Here is a 19789-nt window from a genome sequence, read left to right on the forward strand (position 1 = left end):
CAGGATTCCACTGACTGCTGCTATGTATGGCAGAGCGTAGGGCTTACTATCCAAAGAAGCCCAGTCAGAACTAGTGAGCCTTGCTGAAATATTGCTTTACTGATCTAATGAATGCTCTTTGTTCTGCCCTTAACAGAGCAGCAGCGGTAAGAAGTATATACCCAGCAGCAAGTAGCCAAGTGGAATCAGAGAAGGAGGCTTAGCACTCAGTGCACCAGCCTGGCCCTAACGGACCCAGATCTAATCACATTCCTTTCTGAAAGGCAGGTAGCCAGCCCACTACAACAAATGAATGAGGTACTACTTGTCCTATTAATCCTGCCATCACAGAACATGACTTATCTTTGAAACATGTCCTCTGGACAATCTAAGATCCACAGTATAACAAGTCACCGTTTATGAGCAACGATGGGTTGCACACAGTGGTACCATAATAAGTGTTTCCAACAGGGTCAAGAAAAAGTCATTGTTTATTATAACAGAAGACTTGTAAACATGTGAGTCACACTTCAGTGCAAAGCTGAAATGCAATCAATCACAAACTTTGTGTTCAGCCATATTTTACATCTTCTTCTGGTCAGCCAATAGAAATCAGGAAATGAAGGTGATGGAATAGTTGCAAACATGCATAGTTCTCAGTAATATGACAAGCCATCACTTTCAAGATATTTAATTGAATTAAACCAAAGTTATTTACAAGTCGGGGTAATATTTCCTACCTGTGAACAAATCAGCCTTACATTTAGGCACTGATGCCAATCAAAGGTGGTACTTAAATTAATTCCAGCGTTGCCAAGCAGCTGGCACAATGTCCTATAATTCTAATAAGCATTCACTTTATAATATTGGTAAGTGTTAATCATAGTTTGAATAACTCTTAGCTTTGGGTCATTCATTTCTTGCCTTTTTTTAAGGTCATAGTTCATTAAAAAATTTGTTGCTGCGCTTGTGAAACGATTTGCTGCACTTCAAAGAACCTAATTACGTGAAGAACTTTAAGGCATTTCAATCAGATGCTAGCAACTATTATTATTCATTATTACAAAATCCCACATTTACTGAGCACTCTTAAAGTCACATCTCTGTGGAAGCACGGGTACATACACGTTGTGCAATTCAATACATTACAGACCTATAGGAAGGAACATCAAGGTTTGAAGGAAGCTGAAACACTCTGTGTGTGTAACCTGGCCAGCACGTCTGAGGTTCGTTAAGCAATGTCGCCTCAGGAATCATGACTTATGCTGGCGGGAATGTGCATCACTCCCTTTGTCCCACGCCAGGGAGTAGACAACCAGCTTCCCTGTCTTTGCCAAAGTTCTTCTTTACCAGATCGCAATAAGCAATTAACTTAATCACTATATGTGGTAACTGGCCAAGGAATGTATGGAGGATTTGGGGTAAACTGAGGTATGGTAATAGTTTATTTAAGCACAGTAGCAACCATTTATGCTGTTACAATCCACAAACAGCAATGAGATGAGAGACCAATTCATCTTGAGGTTAGTTGACCAGGACATTGGGAGAAACTCTCTTCTCAAATAATGTCATAGGAATTTTTTAACATTCACATGAAGAACAGGTAAAGGAGACCTTAGTTTAAAGACTCACCAGAAAAAACTCAAAGCAGCAATCCTCCAATACTCCATTGGAGAGTTAACCTGGAATGTGAACTCAAGTACCAATAGAGGGGCTTGAATGATCCAGAGGCAGAATGCTAGCAATTGAGGCAAACGGTCACTTAAATCAGTCCTTTGCTATATTAGGCTTGAATTAATCTCTTAAATTACATATCTGTGTATCACAGTAACAGAAACCCCAATTACACAGTATCTTTTTTATACACTTGCCCAAACATTTACTGTGACTTCATTTGAAGAAGCATTAGGTTTCCAAATACTGTAGTTGTTCCGCTTCAATGGACAAAGTTCTCCTACCTCCATTTATATATAGTGACTGCCCTGGAATAAAGCTTGTGCTTCTACAGAATTATTCAAAAATGATCCACCATTTTTTTTTGTCAGCCAGGTGTCTGACACATGCGGAAACCCATCACCATGCTTGAGAATATCCACACTAAGCTGAGATTTTCATGCATTGCACCAACACATAGAAATCCCAGAGATAGATTGTTGGAATGGAATGCACACTCTCTCCCTGGAGGGACACATCCTGCTTACCTAATTCCAGAAAGTATTAGCCGCAGTTTGGCAAGAGCCAAGGCTTGAGAACCCAAGAGTGTGAACTGGGGTACTGCTGGAGTCTAACCAGCTAAAACGGCAAAGCTTGCCATTGATATTGCTGTCTGGCAAGCTTTCCCGCTGCTTGTCCAGCTAGGACCACCCTGGCTTGCAGGGTTAACAGGAGCTGACTCCCTGCCCCCAGTGACTGGTCTGTTCTTCCAGGTCCTGCTGATGAGCCAGGCTGGCTGCGCTGTGATCGGCAGTGCCCTGGAATACTGCGGACCTGCCTGGCTCAGGAACCGGACTACCAAGACTGCCACAAAGGGCTGGCTCAATTCCAATATTTTGTTGCCAGGCATGTCACCTTGGAGCCAGTTTAGCTGCAGTTTAAGTAGACCCCTCCAAATGGTGATTTGTCCACCTTTCACGTTGAGAGGACATCTGAATTTGGTTCACAGGATTAACAATAAAGTGTAGTAACCATGTACCTTGCAGGGAAACACAGCAGCCAATTTACATACACTAATGACCCACAGGCAACCATAAGGTGAATGAATGCTTAATTTTATTTGAGGGATTGTGGGCCAGGATACTGGGAGAAACTCCCTTCTCATTCTGAGAAGTGCCATGACACCTGAATAAGTAGATGGGACCCCAGTTAAAAGTTTCATCCGAAGAATGGTACCTCCAACAATGCAGCATTCCCCAGCACTGCACTGGAGGCATCTGGACTTATGAGTTCAAACTCTCAATGTGGAGTTTGAACCCACAATCTCTGATTCAGAGGCAAGCGACCTACCAACTGAGCTGGACTGAAACACAGGTTTTGGCAGGGTTTGAAAATCAAACTAGAAATGGCTATAATCCCATGCCTTTCAACTACAGCAAAGCCCAACTTTCTGATCAGGAACTCATCCAAGCCACTTAATCTCTTAACAGTGCTTTGAAATTCTAGGACATTTCTTCCAAAACTCATGAATAATAAGTGGAAATTTTGAGGGCATTATTCTAACTGTACAAATCTCCCGCAGACACTATGAGGTCACTCTTCTGAGGTTAGAGTGAAGGCACATACCAAGCTGTAACTGACAAGAGAAAGGTTGCCACTTGGATATTGATTGCCCAATACTAACATGTCTCACACTTGAGAAGTCAAAAGAAAATGATAAAAACTGAGGAAAAATTGCAATAACTTTCCACCCTCTTGGGTTCTTGGGCTATTTGTTCCCACATTGAATTCAGAGATTGGTGTTTTGCTCTCTGGACTATTAGAACATAAGAATTTGCTCGGCGAAAGAAGAACAAGGTCCATTTAGTTTGCTTTCCACCATCCTGTCAGTTGCTTGACATGTTGTGTCCTAAACCATATACTTTTTTTCTACTTTCTAGTTCTCAGAAGTGACAATTTGGATTTTTCCAAATCTCACAAATTGTATATTTTTCGACATTCAGAAAATACAAGTTGGAACTGAAAATTAACCTTTCAGATCTAGTTTGTGAAAACCAGCATATGGATCCCAATATTAGGCTATGATTAGATATGGTTTTCTCATTCTACTCTAATAATATTCCATAGTTACAGCAAACACATTCTGCAAGATGTTTCATGCACATAGATGAAAAGTTGCAAAATGAAGATAAAACTTTAGTTGTTGTTTTAAGACAGCAGATGGTATTGACCAAAATCCAGTAAACTAGATCAAGATGGCTGCTCTTTTATGTTATACTGCAATGGGATTAATTCCATAATCTCTACATCACATTTGCTGACCACAAACTGATCTGCTTTTAACCATATTGCTTCATGGTGAATTGCACACAGTTTGCCACATTTTTTAAACAAATGTTAATTGTTTTCATTGAGTTCAAGGAAAACATCAGGAACCACAGGACATCCAGTTTAACAAAACAAACCAGTGTACTACATCTTAACCCCACAAAATTACCCTTTGTTATTTGATAGTTGAATGCTCCAAAAAAAAATACAAATACTTATTCCAATGTAAGTCCTAATTAAGGACTACCTTAGAATGTTATGTGAATATTCTGTATTACACAATGCGAGAACTAACGTAGCACTTAAATCAAACCAGTTTGGTTGAAATTCCACATTACAGATTAAAAAGCTGACCTGCTGCTAGGATTCTGTAAATTAACTAAACAAAAAGCGCAAGCGTCTGGATGTCAAAGGAATTCTTACTTGTACTGTTGATGGTCTTTTGTGCTGCGAGTTTTTGCCATGAATCTCTCAGCCAGCTTCTCCAGGTTGCGGGAATATTCCATTTCGATTTCCGACTTCTTGCGGAAGAAATCCTGGAGATCCTGGAGAAGCTGAACCCGCATCTCAGTCTGCTGCTCCAGACATTTTAGCTGCTCAACTAATTGAACACGGATTTCTGCAAGAAACACATTCACAAAATTAGTGTTATATTACTATTATTATCTGTAATTGTTTAAGGCATGGGTAAAGCAGTTTTGGACTTCAATGAATCATTTTCTAAAGGTATTGCACAAAGTAAACACCTAAATATTTCAATCCTTTACAAAGTTTGAGGGCGAAATGCAAAGCATTAAATTCCGAAATGCAAACAAAGCCCACTTCTGAGGCTTTGAGAAAATCACAGCAAAAGTTCTGGTGTGCAATGCCGCGGGTGAGAATAATGTGCTCAACCGATCACCTAAAAAAATACACGCAGAACAAAACTTTTTTTTAAAAATATGAATGCTTTTAGATCATCTATTTTTAAATGAAGAATACTTATAATGTTATGAGTTCAGGCTCTACTTGCAACATGCAAGTATCTTTTCACCACAGAATTAAAAAATAATATTGTGTGGATTCCCATCAGTGAATATTTCCAGTACATCTCCTGATCAATTATTTACCGATCAGGAACATTATACAGCTTATTAAACATTTAATAGCTTGGCACAAATTATCACAAAAAAACGATTGGAAGCATTAATACCTTTAAGCCTTCCTGTAAAGTGTTTTATACTTTTCATTATCCCTTCTACCCGCGTTGATCCTATCCCACAAATATGTAACACTAATTTTGATTCCAGCAAATCCTGTATGGTTTGATGAATGAACACCCAAGACCAGTTGAGCTATATAATATAAAAGAGCACGCCTAAAATTATTGGTTGAAGTCCGTCACGTGAATAATTACACACGCTGGAGCTGATGTGAAAAAAAACTGTTAACTATCCGTTTCTCAGTGTATTTAATACAAAGACCTCGTTTACCACAACTATTTCAAACAGGAAAAAAAGGAAAAACAGAAAGCGACCTTGACAGGGATTTTAACTGGAGAATAAACTTTGAATGCTAAATACCGCAGAAGGAGAAAAATGGGAGCAATGGTCTTAAAAGTGTCTGTGAACTGCTGATACAGCAAGCCTGTAATTTGCAATAGAGGCATTCAGGGGATATAAACGTTGAGCACAGTAGGTTGTTTACAATGCATGCTGGGCTGTTGCTTTTACTGAGTCCTCAAATGTGAATTTAAGGCAATTTTAGCACAATTTACATCTGTCCCAGTTGCAATACATCTGCACTTCAGAATCAACAGGAGTATTTGTTTCAAAGAGATCATTTTCAGGATATGAAACAGATTATTTTGTGTTTCACAGAAAATAATGCTCCCTTTCTGCAGTTCATCATGTACATGCAATGTACAGTTCATTTCTAAAATGGGTAATACTGTTACAGGCTGCAGGCTTACAAGACAATGTAATGCAGTCGGCCAGCTTCCAGGAACAGAGAACAACAACAACAACATTACATTTGTTTAGTGCCTTTCATGTCGGAAGGACATCCCAAGGCGCTGGGAAAAGAAAACAAAAGAAAGCAATAGGTCTTTACTTTAATGACTTGTAACTACTTTTTCACGTGTTTTCAGTCAACTATTTTGGTCTCATAAGTTAAATGGAGCATTATTCTATGAAAACGCCAGTTATTTTAAAGGAGCCATTCAACTTGAAATGCCTTTACCAACAATCAAGCCTACTGTTTTTCATATTTGCAGCCATTCAGATAAATGTCAGGGTTTTTTTTTCGCTGAGTGCTGACACAGTGAACAATTAACAAAAGGCTGCAAAACAAAACCGTTTGCATTTAGTAGGACTTCACGAGGCAAAGCAAATGCAAATGTCATGCTGTTGGCTGAGCAAGTGTGGCACCACTTTTCTCTGTTAGTATTCAGCATATCAAAATAAGTGGATCAGCAAGATATGCTGACCAGAGTGTCTGGAACAATTGCAAAGAGCCAATAATCACAGCAAATGTTCAGCCCATCATTAACGCTTAAACAATCCCAACCTTAGTAATCTTTCCCGGCAACCCAGGAAATTTCAGTTCAACTCTTAACTCAATTAGGGCAGAGAACATGGCTGACACTGCATAGAAAAAATATTGGAAAGTTGGATTTAGACCTATGCAAGCATTGGAGATCTCAAATTCTTCAGAAGACTGTGAAACCATAAACACTGGTAGAAAATACTGTTCATTCAGCAGAGTGAACCCAATACATTATATATCCTCTCTAAATTAACAAATGTTGCCACAGCGTTATGAAGTTATGAAAAAAAATACCCTTTTGGCAACGATAAGAGAGAAAAAAAATAGCTCCTCCGCTATGTAAAGTAAGATTTCACTATAACTAGCAATGAAATGTGATATCACAGCACCAGTACAACAGAAGTAATATGATTCAATAGCAGAAGCCTGACATGTCACCAATGGCATCACTAGGCGTATTTAGCAAACTCACTACAGTCCAACAATATACTCAAGACAATAATTTGCTTCTTTGCAAAGTGCACGACCCAGCAGAAAATCCTATCACCAGACAATCACAGTTTGGGAGGGAATAGTCTATAAACTCTATTGCAGACTTCCTTTTACAGTTGATGTTGACATACTGTAAGGAGTTCACAGGCCAACAAATACATTTTTTGAAAGCTCAGTGACAATACACCTGTTCTGAGACCTTCTGTCAGCACACAGAAAAATGCTGAACATTGAACAAAACTGGAAATAGATAGTAGTCAGAGATATTTCAAGCACACAAACATCTGAGGGCTTCGATGACAATGACGAGCCTCTTGAGGTTTGCTTTTTGTTTATTAAGTTATGTCAATCCACAATACGTTACTGTCTTGCATCACACACTAGTCTATCCATTGCAATATCCTAGGTGTAGTTTATCACAGACTGTTTTTGAATTGTCAGTTCCCAAGCCTAGGGTTCCGTAACTACTGCAGTTGCATTATGAGCGAGAAGAAAATGAATAAAGTCTACCCATCCAAGATAGTAAAACCCCAAAATACATTTCTATAGCATCCTCAAAAAATCTACCAATTAACTGGCTCAATGGCCAGCATTCCACAATGGGTCTACCATGGGCAGACAACTGCTTTTTTATTGTCAATGTCAAAAATCCCAAATGTCTATTGTGTTTATGCTGCAGGGACAATGGTTACAGTACTTAAAACAGCGGTGGGAACACACAAAAAACATGCTGTGCCATCTTCAAAAGCATGTTCCTCTGTGCTCAATGATCTAGAAAGATCCTTTTAAAAAAANGGATTTCTACAAGCAGACCTCATCATCTGTAAACCTGATAATGTTGATTATGTTTCACTAACAATGTAAAAGGAATAAAATAATGCTTCATTGTGTACCTTTAGCTCTTCCTGAAACCTTACAGCTCTATCCAATGCTGCAATATTGCTCAGTTTCATGAACACAAATAGGCATTTCTTGTCTCAGAAAAAGGCTGTTTGTCAGTTCTTGCCTAAAAATTTCAAGGGATTGGGGCGGGGGGGGGGGGAAAGAGATAATGCCCTTTTCAATTTCCTTTCTCATATAATGCAGAATTGAAAAACAGGAAGTGTTCACCTTCTAAAAATATATTGACTGCGGTTTCACGTAATCCCATTCACCGTCCAAATCTCAAATTTATGCAGTGACTGACTGACGAGCTTTATTGCAATGCAGAAATGTTCAAATAACTGCAATACAATAACTGAATAAGGCCACATCGATTCTAAATCCCTAACATTGTAAAATAAGCAATAATACTGAGGCTAGTATTACCATCACAACAGTGTTTAGTGTCATGTTTATTGTGCGTTGCCATTCTTTTAAAGATAGATGAAAAGGCATTAAGTGGCATTGTTAGTGTAATGTATACACATACAGACAAACATGTACAGTATTTAACAATGATATTCTTTTAAAAACAGAACATGGAAGGATGATGCACATTCATCAGATGGATTTGGTGAAAAATAAGACTGGTGTAGACTGAAGTCAGCAGATTCCATCTACTTCCATCACTTGTTTTCCAGGATAGGTAAAATGACAAAATGTTAGAATCCAAGTAAAATAAAATAGTCAGAAAGCAGGTCTGTGTGTGTGGTGTGTGTGGAGGGAGTTGGGGATTGAGGCTGTATCTGTGTGCAACAAAAAATGACTGTAAATTAATCTAGAAATGTGATTGAATGGATGAAGCTCAGCATGTTTGTATTGGCAGGAAACCAGACCAGAGAGCTAGGTCAGCAAGGGAGGGAGCATGTGTCCACAGGATGTTCTCTACTGCTTCAATTGTAGGAAGTGTATATTATGTTAGTCAGAGCCAGCTTTGGTGCTGAGACGTAACCCCTTCAATACCCTTGGTTAATCCTTAATTTCTCCGTGGTGAACAAGGCTATATTCAAAATTGGAAAAGACTGCTCCAGTCCAGCTGAAGTGTCTCATACTTAGAAAAAGTTCAAAATATCACCGTACTGCAATACTTGCTGTCTCTCTTACCTCTCTATGATTCTTTCAAAAAAGAAAATAATAAGATTAAATCGATCACTTCAATCCACGACTGTTTGTGGGACACTGCTGTGCGCAATTGGCTACCATGTTTCGCTTCTGTAGTCTCTCTCTCTCTCTCTCTCTCTCTTCATAACTCGGGCGTCCAATTCTAGTCATTCATCCAGTTATCATTTGCTATACCCCCTCCAATGCTAAATAGAATTTGTGGATATCAAAGCAAAAGGCCAAACATGAAACGTTAGTTTGGCTGATTTGATAACACTCTTGTCTCCGACTCAGAAGGTTGTGGGCTCAAGCCCCATGTCGGGACTTGAAACTCATATAAGCAACACTGACCCACTCCAATACGGTGCTGGGGTTGTGCTGCAGTGTTGGAGGTTCCGTCCTTTGGATGAGACGGTAACCAAGGTCCTGTCTCCCTGTTCAGGTGGACATGAAAGATCCCACGCCACTGTTCAAAACGAGAAGGGAGTTCATCCTGCTGGCCTGGCCAACAATTCCAAATAAAATCAATCATTCACTCCATTGCTATTTATGGGATAGGTCAAAAGATGCCACCTGAATTACACGAGCTGACAAACAGAAATTAGGCTCAATTTACTGTAAAACAGAATAAATATGTGTTCATTTAAGCAATAATGTGATATTAATCACACATTATGCTCAGGGCAATCTGCCTGTTTCACAATACATGCAGCAGAATCATGGATATTGCTCATTAAAAAATATATATGTGGTTTCTCCATATCAAGCATCACCGAGACTCTAGGTCCTGAAGCTCCCTATAAACTAAATTTCAAAAGCACAGTTTTACAAAAATGTTCCAATTTAAAATTTTAAAGACCTTGAAAATAACAAAATCTAATTTAGTATAACTAGAGAATCTATCTAGCAACCATACTATCTGAGCAAGCAGCAAATTCATAGTTCATTACATCCATAATGATATTTTGAATGTGCTTAATCAGTTTCCAAACACTGAAAGTAGAATATTAAACAATTTCACAGCATTTTAAATGCAAGCCATTCACAGAACTACAAGGGAAATAATTTTGATATCATATGGAGCTAATTAAGTGTTTTAAACTGAATGGTAATACCTTTATTGTTCACTCTGACAATATTCAATAAACACAAAACATTTGCTTAATGTAGCGCTAAACTAACTTTGTGGTGCAAGCAATTCCTGCTATATACTGTATCATTACTAGGTTTATGAAAGGACACGATGAAGTTAAAAACAAATGATATTCAGCTACAAATCAGCCCATGATCTATTAAAAAGATGGAGCAAGTCCAACATGCTGAATAGTCACTCCTGTTCCTATAAATAAATGTATTGATCTGGAGTGAGCATAACATTGGTAGTAAATCATTCGCTGTAAAATTGGGTCTACTGTCAGAGAATAAAAGGCTTATGATTTGCATTTCCTGCGAGATAACATCAACAGTAAAGTGAATTGATGGTATGTTTTGTGGCCAAAACCATTGGGAATAATCATTGGGAAACATTTCTCATACTTGTGTACAAGGCAAGTGCCCTCTTTGCAGGTCATAAAGGCTTGCATGAAGGCATGAACTATAAGAAACTTTGATTTCAAACCATACAATAATCCTTACATTTGATATAGAGCCTTTCATGGCTGGAGGGCGTCACTAAGCACTTCATATATTGTAGACTGTAAAACTAAACACTTATCTCTGGAATGATTTAATCTAGTTTGAGTATGTGGTATACATATTCTAATAGCAGAATATTCTAATCCACACATCAGTGCAATGAAATGCCAGCAGATTTAAAATAATAATCTTTGCATTTGATACAGCGCCTTATCATGTCATTGAGAAGTCTTAAAGCATTTTGCAAGATATATTGTGGATTGGATTGACTGTGTATTCAATGGGTTCTAACGGATCAACGGACAATGATACAATGTTAGCCAATTCTTATAATACTTTACGTAGACTTAATCTATAAATCAGATGAACAACACAATATACACAGAGCTTTATTGTCAAATATATCACAGCTGTTGCAATACTAACGGGCTTGAAATTAAGGTGCAAATGAGCTATTAATAACCTCAAGGTTCATCCATTTGTTGACAGCAGCATGGAATCTTTCCAGCCAGTTACCTTCCTGTAATACGTTCCTCAAACCAAATGCTGAGAAGCTCTTGTATCTAAAAAGGTACTGTATACACATCTCTACTCAATTTGTTTCTGCTCTAGAGTACACCTTCTTTCCCTGCATACCTCTTTTTTTTCTAAATCTCATTCTTACATCATATACTAAAATCTCCATTACAAATCAGCCTTCTATTGATGGCACCGTAATTGCTTTCCAGCGAGCTTGAATAGAATTAATTATTTCACTGGCATGAACCTGATTTTCATAAAACACAGTATTCTATAAATAATGCTCACCTGTTTTAAGGGTTTCTTTTCACTCCAGCTTTTTTGTCTCAAAACACTGCAAATGCAGCTTGGGGAAAGTTTTTAAAGCAATTATTGTTCAAGATAATTGTCAAATAACGAGGATGAGTGATGCTTTTTCAAAACAAATATTAAATCATAAAATTGTGGGAATAACCTAATTTAGTTGAGAGCAGATGTGAAATTTCTGTTGAACATGGAAGAGATTTGGGCTAGTGAAATATCAAGAGTATAGTTTTGAAAGGCATTCCAAGATCATTTTGAGACTAAAGTGGTTTTGATGTTGCCTCACATCTACTTTCTTGCCAGTTTAAAATCTAACTGAATTTGGATCTTAAAACAAGAGGAAGTGGAACGTGTTATTGAAGGGTGAAAATCTTGTTAAAAAAAATCTTTTCTGCAGATTATGGTAAAACCAATGAGTGTAGGAACAAACAGTGTAAAGCATTTTTCAAGGAAGCTTTTTACATTAAGACATTCCTAATGTCTCAATGTACTGTCTCAACATATTGCTTTGTTTTCTCATTTTATTAGATAACATTTTGCAGTCTGCTTGCTTTTCAAAATGCCTCCCCTCCTCCACCTGTGGTGCAGCTTTTACGATGAAAATACCACCCAATCTCCTGCATCGCTCTTGGAATTAAAAATTAATGCATATCTGGCAGTCATCATAAGGCATTAATTTAGATTGACCGGCTCCAAAAACAGTAATCTGTGCAATGTGGCAGGTTCATTCAATCCTCCTGTTTTGATTCTTGCAGTTTCTTCACTTGTTTAAAAATAAACACATTTAAAGACAATATACTGTAAATGCGGTGGTAGGCAAGTTCACACCCCAACCCCACCCAAATAACAGCTTTTGACCTGGCAATTAATGTGCTAGGTTATTTGCCTACAAATACAGAGTCTCTACATTTTACAGTAAGATCCCGTGAAACACTTTTGAGATGTTTTGATGATGTGGTAAGACACTGTATCAAATTCAAGAATTGTTCTATTCACTCTCAAGGATAAAGTAGAGTCCTGTAGCTCAGCGGTTAGAGCACTCGCCTTGCAAGCGAGACACCTGGTTTCAATTCCAGCCAGGGCGAAACCTTGGGCAAGTTTCCTTACTCCACACACCTAATAATAATCCCTCCAAAACAAAACAATAATAAATTGGTCATTTTCAATCCACAATTGTTTGTGGGACACTGCTGTGCGCAATTGGCTGCCGCGTTCGCCCACAAATATACGGTCAATTCATTTTACAGTTTATTCTGTGAAGCGCTTTGAGATGTCGAGAAGACGTGAAAAGCGCTGTATCAAATGCAAGGATTATTATTATTATAAACAATTGGGACACAATTATAGCAAATTTAGACAAACACATTGCAGTTGACCATGATCAGTCAGTACCTAAAACCTGCTCCAGAGAGGAATTGAGATGCGCATTGAGGTGTCCTGGCCAACAATCACCCAAAACAAAATGGGTCATTCATTTTATGGCTATTTGTGAGACATTGCTAATGTAACTGGGATGTTGTGTTTGCCTACAAATATAAATGCTGTGAAGTGCTTGGAAACCTCCTCCCAAAGTCACTGTACCAAATGGAAGGATTATTATTACTATGATTATTATTATTATTACTACCCATCAGAAAGCAGAAAGTATCTCAATTTAATATACACAAATATAATTTATATTCAGATGGAAATCAAACATTTAAGTCTATTTAATACAGTTAACCCCTGATAACCCATCACTTTAAGGGGAAAGAGCTCAGAGACAAGTTATCCATAGGCATATATAAATGCGGCCAGAATGCTGATAACATAATGATTTAAGTGGTCGTAACAAATTAAACTAGGGTCGAGTTATTATGAGTTTACTGTACTTTACTAAGATCAAAGCTCTGGGGAGTATAAGGCTTAAAGATCTTAACTCTCAAATGGTTTCTGAGTGCTCTATGAAACTTTAACTAGTGCAATGTCTGGGACTAGTCTCAGAGCTACATAGAATTTCAAGGTAAGGTTAGGTGGACCAGTGAAACACAAGTAGTACATTGTATTACTACCCATATCACACGTCGCCTCACATCTCACTCGGGAATATTAAGACAGAAATCACTGCTGGATCAACACAGTACAGAACAGTCCCACACATTGCTTCTCAGAACCTTACTTTGAGTGCCTTCCTCTGCTGCAAGCTTATGCCTCTTCAATGGATAATAATTGAAAAGTCTTTTTGAACTGTCACACATCTCAGCTGAACACAGCCACTTCAAAGTATACTGTGTATTTTGTAGGCAAGCAATGATCTATAGCTCTAAAGCACAATCTAAAACTTGTTCTCTTCTCTTCAGATGACCACTGGGTCTGCGGGGTGTAAAACACTTAAGTTTTTTTTAAAAAAAAACAGATTTGATGAGGAATTGAATGTAAAGAAGCATCATATTCTCCACCTCCACACGTGAAGGGCTTATTAAAATTCACTTCTCAATATGCAAAGCTGCCGTGTGATTGCTGATGCTAGCAAGCACACTGTGGAAAAATGTCTTCTGCTGCACTCTCACTTCCACAAAGAAAAGGATTTGCATGTAATCTGGTCCTGACTATTAATAAGCTTCAAGTGGAAAACAAGCTTTGGGAAAAGTGCCCTTAAGCTTTCTAGAAACCTGCATATCCAATTAATATGCAAGCAAAGACATATAACATAAAACAGGCATGAAGGTTGTGACTTTATAATCCACAACATACAACAACAGTGGAACAGGGCAAAGGATTCTCTGTTTATTTGTTGGTTTTCTAAATACAGACAGCCAGCCTTGCTTTACACCATAAATGTTTTAAATCAGTAAAATAGCTCTCAGCAAGCTACATAGTGTGAACATAACCACTTGTTGTCATTGAATTGAACAAGACTAGATAGATGGACTCAACATATTAAGATAAAACTGATTATTCGCTTCATTGCTGTTTGTGGGGCATTGCTACTCACAAATTGGTTGCTGGTTTGCCTACAAAATACATATTCACTCAGTTTACATCGAATAGCTTAGGTACAGCCAACGACAATACAGAATATTAGGAAAGTTAATAACTCTAAAGGAATCAACAAAGAAACATTGCAAACAATTTAGTGAACATTCATTAAGTATTAACAGAACAAGTCACACGTGGCATGGCATAGCCTTGAAATGTATGGTTGCAAAATAAGTTAATTTTGTTAACTAAAACTTAATTTTGAATTTCAGGAAGATTTAGAGAGAGAGAAAGAAAGAGAAAAGCAAGAAGGAAATGTGAGATTATAATAATAATCCTTGCATTTGATATAGCGCTTTTCACATCTTCTTGACTTCTCAAAGCGCTTCACAGAATATGCTGTAAAGTGAATTGACCGTACATTTGCGGGCGAAACATGGCAGCCAATTGCACACAGCAGTGTCCCACAGACAGTCGTGGATTGAAAATAACCAATTTATTGTTTTTTGTTTTGGAGGGATTATTATCAGGCGTGTGGAGTAAGGAAACTTGCCCATGGTTTGCTCTGCCTGCAATTGAATCCAGGTGTCTCGCTTGCAAGACGAATGCTGTAACCACTGAGCTACAGGATCCACAGTGGTTAGAGGAGGTGACTGTGGACTACTTGATGCTTCTCAAGAGAAGCACAACACAATCTGTTATAACGGTGGGCTTCTACAAACTCATTTACCGGCATCTGTAAAGGAAAATGCATCTGAAACCTAATCTCAATGTGTGTTCAGTTGAAAGTGATGGGCGGTAGATTTCATTGACTGTTCATGTTCCAGCAGAAAAGCTGCACCCATCTGCTCCCAAATAGTTACGGATCAGTTCCAACCAATTTCCTGTGCTCATATGCTCACAAAGTTGCACGTTTCAGTCCGGCATTCTGAGGTTTATCAGTTAAGTGGAGTATTGTAGATTATACCTTTGACTCTTAACAGATGGCTCCTTTGTGCTACTGAAGAAGTTTCAACTCATCTGACCGTAGAAACAACATAACCTCTGAAACTATTCATATGCAAATTTACTTTGAGTGTACATTATAAATACTGTGCAATGCAAAGCACCACTGGGTAAAGAGGGGAAAACTCACTAAGCGCAGAATCACGGGATGTTGGTATATTCTCTTCCTCATCCATATTTAAATTTCCAACAACGTTTTAGAAGGTTATATTTTATTTTCATTAAAGGGTTACTCACATAATTTGTATTACATCACTGCCCACTAGAAATGCCATAAATGTGCGGAACAAGTTAAATTCATGACATGATTTAAAGAAGTATGGATCAAAATGACAATTCAATGATTCAATCACATGCCAATGCTAATAAAGGCCAAGTTTCTTCTTTTTCCTTTCTCTGCAACATCTTTTCTTCAGCTGCTGAACACGTTGCAATTTATTTTCTTTCATCTAAAAGCCAACAGAGTGTGAAAGGTCAGCAAATTTGTACAGCCTTTCGATAACACAATGGAAACATTCTCTTCTTCAATTCCCTATTATTGGCACTGCCTACCTCTGTTGCTCGCATAGTAGTAGTAACAACAGTTGCAACACTGGTTAGGTAAAATACCAAAGTTTGAAACGGATGGGTAACATGAGGAAGCACAAGGAAACAGTTTAGTAGTCCCATAGCTATTGTTGGTAAAGATTGTTTGAAGATAAAAAGAACGTTTGTGCTCCCTAATGGCTGCCCTGTGTGACATTGAGCTGTACAGACCAGGTTTGATGTCCACAGCAGTTGAGTTGTTCATAGATGGTGCAGGGGTAGAGGTGTAAAAGAGTTAGTTTAGGGGCCCTTGCAGCAAGAAACAAAAACTAAATCATCGCCTGGTTACCAGCTGCTGATTGCCATCCAGTGTGTACATGTGAATGTCTGATGAGATCAGAGTTAACACTCACTGTCCAGGCTGACACAGAAGGATAGTCACTCAGGGAAGGTTCCAGTGAGCAGTTAACATCTGTTCAAGGGTATCCAACATATATGACTTATTTTAGGTGCAGAATGTTATTCCAGGGTACATCAGTGTCATAAAAAATGACATGATTGCATAGGAAAATATTTGTATTTGTGTAGGAAATATTTGTTTGTGAAAATATGAAAGTTAATTATTGTACTTTTACAAAGGGTTTTTATTCAGCAAATTATCTATGGTTTGTCTAAAAAATGCACAGTCAATCTGTGAAGCTCTTTAAGACATCTTGCTGACTTAAAAGGTGGTATACAAAATACAAGGATTATTTTTAAGTATAGGATTCTCACGTAATCTGATTTTCAGTACTGCAGCAGAACTGCTTTATTTCACTGCTATTGTTCATATTGTATTGAATGTTAAATTAACTATCCACTTTAAGAAACAAGACAAATACTGTTAGGTTTGGATCATAATATTAAAGCAAAAGCGCCAATAGAACTGCCAATAATAAAACAAATTGACTTAAAAGCCAATTGGGTGTTTTTGTTCCAATTTATATTTTATCCTCCAGATTTTGCATCGAGAAATTCAATATTATCCTCAGAATGAGTTTAAAACTAGTTGGAATCCAGATGTTCTGAACCACAAACAAATAAACAATTTTATTTTTCAAGTTGAATTGAGACAATGTTCTCCACATACTGGGTTTAAAGGTACCAGGACATTGTAATATATAAGCAAATACTGTACATACCAAATTTTTAACGGTGAATTTTATTATTATTGCATTAACACTAAACAGACACTTTGAATAGAGTTGAGAGTGTAATTGAATCAAGGTGCTGAAACATCGTAAATGAGAGTGAAGCTCAAGCAGTTTACAATTGTTACGAATAATATGCTTCTAGGAAACAAAAGAATCATCCTCGATGCAAGAGCAACCTAGTCCAGTGTTTCATCTGCAGCCTAGCTAGAGCTTCAGATATTCCCTATTAATTCTCTCCCTGTTTGCTACCATGATATATTCAAGGCATTTCCTAAGCTTTGATGAAAATGCTCTGCTACAATCCATGGCTACACAGCAGTAGCAAAACAATGATATCATGGTGCTTCATGCTTCTTATACCCTGGCCAGCTTGCTGGTAAATAAAAAGCAGACAGATAATTCTTTTTGTGTCACAATTTGTGAGAAAACAAAATAATTGCATATATGCCCAGGTATACAAATCAAAAACAGTGCAGGGAATTAAAAAGCAGTTTAAAGGAGAAAATATCAACTCTCTTGGCTGGCAGGAGTCATTGTAAAGAAAAGGAATGAGGGAAGCTGCTGATTGAGATTATTGAGAATGAAGAACCATCGCTTGGGAATTAAAGCATCACCATTGAACCATGTGAAAATAGGTTTAAAGTCAAGCCACGAAAGGACTTGGTCACCTTCATATATTCCTAAAGGATCATATGATAACATACAAAACCAAGAGACTGACTGATTGTAGAAACAGCAAAATCTGTATCAGTTATAATCCTGCTAGATTACTTAAAAATAGTAACAACTTTCAAAATATAAACTTTAAATCGTCCCACTACTATGATGTAAATGCTCCAATAAATAGAATTTGCTGCATGAAATAATTCTGTCCTAATTATCACTTTGGAAGCAAAGCATTGGTTTGCCACTTGAATGATCAAAAGGTGAAATCAACATGTGCACCAATGGTTATAAGTATGACTAAGTGCACACATCATATTGTGCATGAAGAACTCTATTACTTAGCAGCCATTAAGTATTTCAGTGTAGGCATCAATTTCTCACCTCTTTTTAAAGCACTGTCTGTGGACACACTGCACTTTATGATTGTTCAACACAGAGTTTCTGCCAATGGTCCAGTGAATAATGGCATCACCCAACGAAGTACTAGGCTATGGAGACCAGAAGGTCAGGGGTTTAAAATCAAGGTCTTTGCTGAGTTCGCTGATCAGAACTGCAGCAATAGTAGAGACACAACAATTAGCTTCAGTGCCTCTAGGTTCTGGAGAAAAGAGGGAGATATCAGGCAGGGTTCCGGTTATCATCATTGTTAAGAAAGCTCTGTTGGAAATTGTATACATGTGAAATCTAGGAATGAACAGGATTGAGATCAACTGTGAGGCATCCCACATTAGAAAGCTCTGCCAACTCTCATTGTCAAAGCTCCAACATGGCCAATGTCCAATGTATAGGAGGGTGCAGGCCACTGTGGAATCATATCCCATGAGATCGAAAACAAAAATCACACACGGCTTCAGGAGAGGGGAGGGAAGAAATTTGATTGGAAAAACATTGTTGAATACAAGGGAAACTTATCAATGGGAGGAGAACTGATGCACATTTCTTAGAATCTATGTAAAAACAAACCTGGATGTCCGCTTTTCGAATATATGACTGTATACAAAATTGGATTCTGGTCATCAGATCACACACTGTAGACTTATAAGCACTGTCCACCATGCTCACATTTGCATTTAAATCCTATTTTGCAAATTCATTCTATCACATTATTCACCATCACATCTGTAGTTTATCTAACGTAGCAATATACCGTATACAATACTGTACTTCTGCAAACAGACTTTAAACTTGGGCCCATTCACTAGTTACAATTATATACAGCAGATTTGTGCTCTCTTTTTTAAGACAAAGCAGAGGAAGAATTCAACATGATCACACTCTAGAGATTCACCAATAAAATGAAAATTGCCAATGAGAAATGTAATAAAGAAAGCTACATCTCCCTCATCTATTTTGTCACAATATGTGGAATACTTACAGGAATAAACCAAGCAGAATGGCACTGTGTTTGCCTAATATTTGTGGCAGATGCAATCAAAAAATAAAGATTGGTTTGTTATAATTAAGACACAATACTAACCTTCTAAAGAATACAATAGAAACCTTGTAACCTCATAGCCCACGTGCAAAGATGGTTAGCACTGGAAACTATATAAGCAACCATACAAAGGGCAACCTCCACAATCTTCCCACTCCATATTTTATGATTTAGATCATTACTGTAAACTAGACCTCAAGAGGCTTATAAATAAAATCAATAATAAGGAAAGTAATTTAACCCCCATCAATTTAGTGAACCCAAATTAAAGTTTCAGATGGTGTAAAGATCTTTGCTAGTAACACAAAAAGAAGAATATAACTTATGTTATCAAAACATTTCAAAGCACTACACTAAACTTCAGGTAATTTGGTGTAGTGACTGTAATAATAATCCTTGCATTTGATATAGCACGTTATGTCCTTGAGATGTCTCAAAGTGCTTCACAGAAAATACTTTAAAGTGAACTGACTGTATATTTTGTGGGTGAACTGCACATATCGACTGAACTTTGTAACAATCACAGCAACCATTTTGTCCATTGTCCTAG

The 19789-nt window shown here is 37.7% G+C and overlaps 1 protein-coding gene across 1 annotated transcript in view; it reads right to left on the reverse strand.

Moving 5' to 3' along the window:
- Positions 1-19789, reverse strand: part of srgap1a (SLIT-ROBO Rho GTPase activating protein 1a) — a 105577-nt gene that overhangs the window by 60357 nt on the left and 25431 nt on the right. Inside the window, 1 exon segment of the mRNA XM_042335139.1 lies at positions 4384-4579. Within this exon segment, the coding sequence (XP_042191073.1) occupies positions 4384-4579 (196 nt within the window).

This window comes from Callorhinchus milii, unplaced genomic scaffold (assembly GCF_018977255.1).
Source record: "Callorhinchus milii isolate IMCB2004 unplaced genomic scaffold, IMCB_Cmil_1.0 Scaffold5, whole genome shotgun sequence".
Classification (NCBI taxonomy): domain Eukaryota; kingdom Metazoa; phylum Chordata; class Chondrichthyes; order Chimaeriformes; family Callorhinchidae; genus Callorhinchus; species Callorhinchus milii.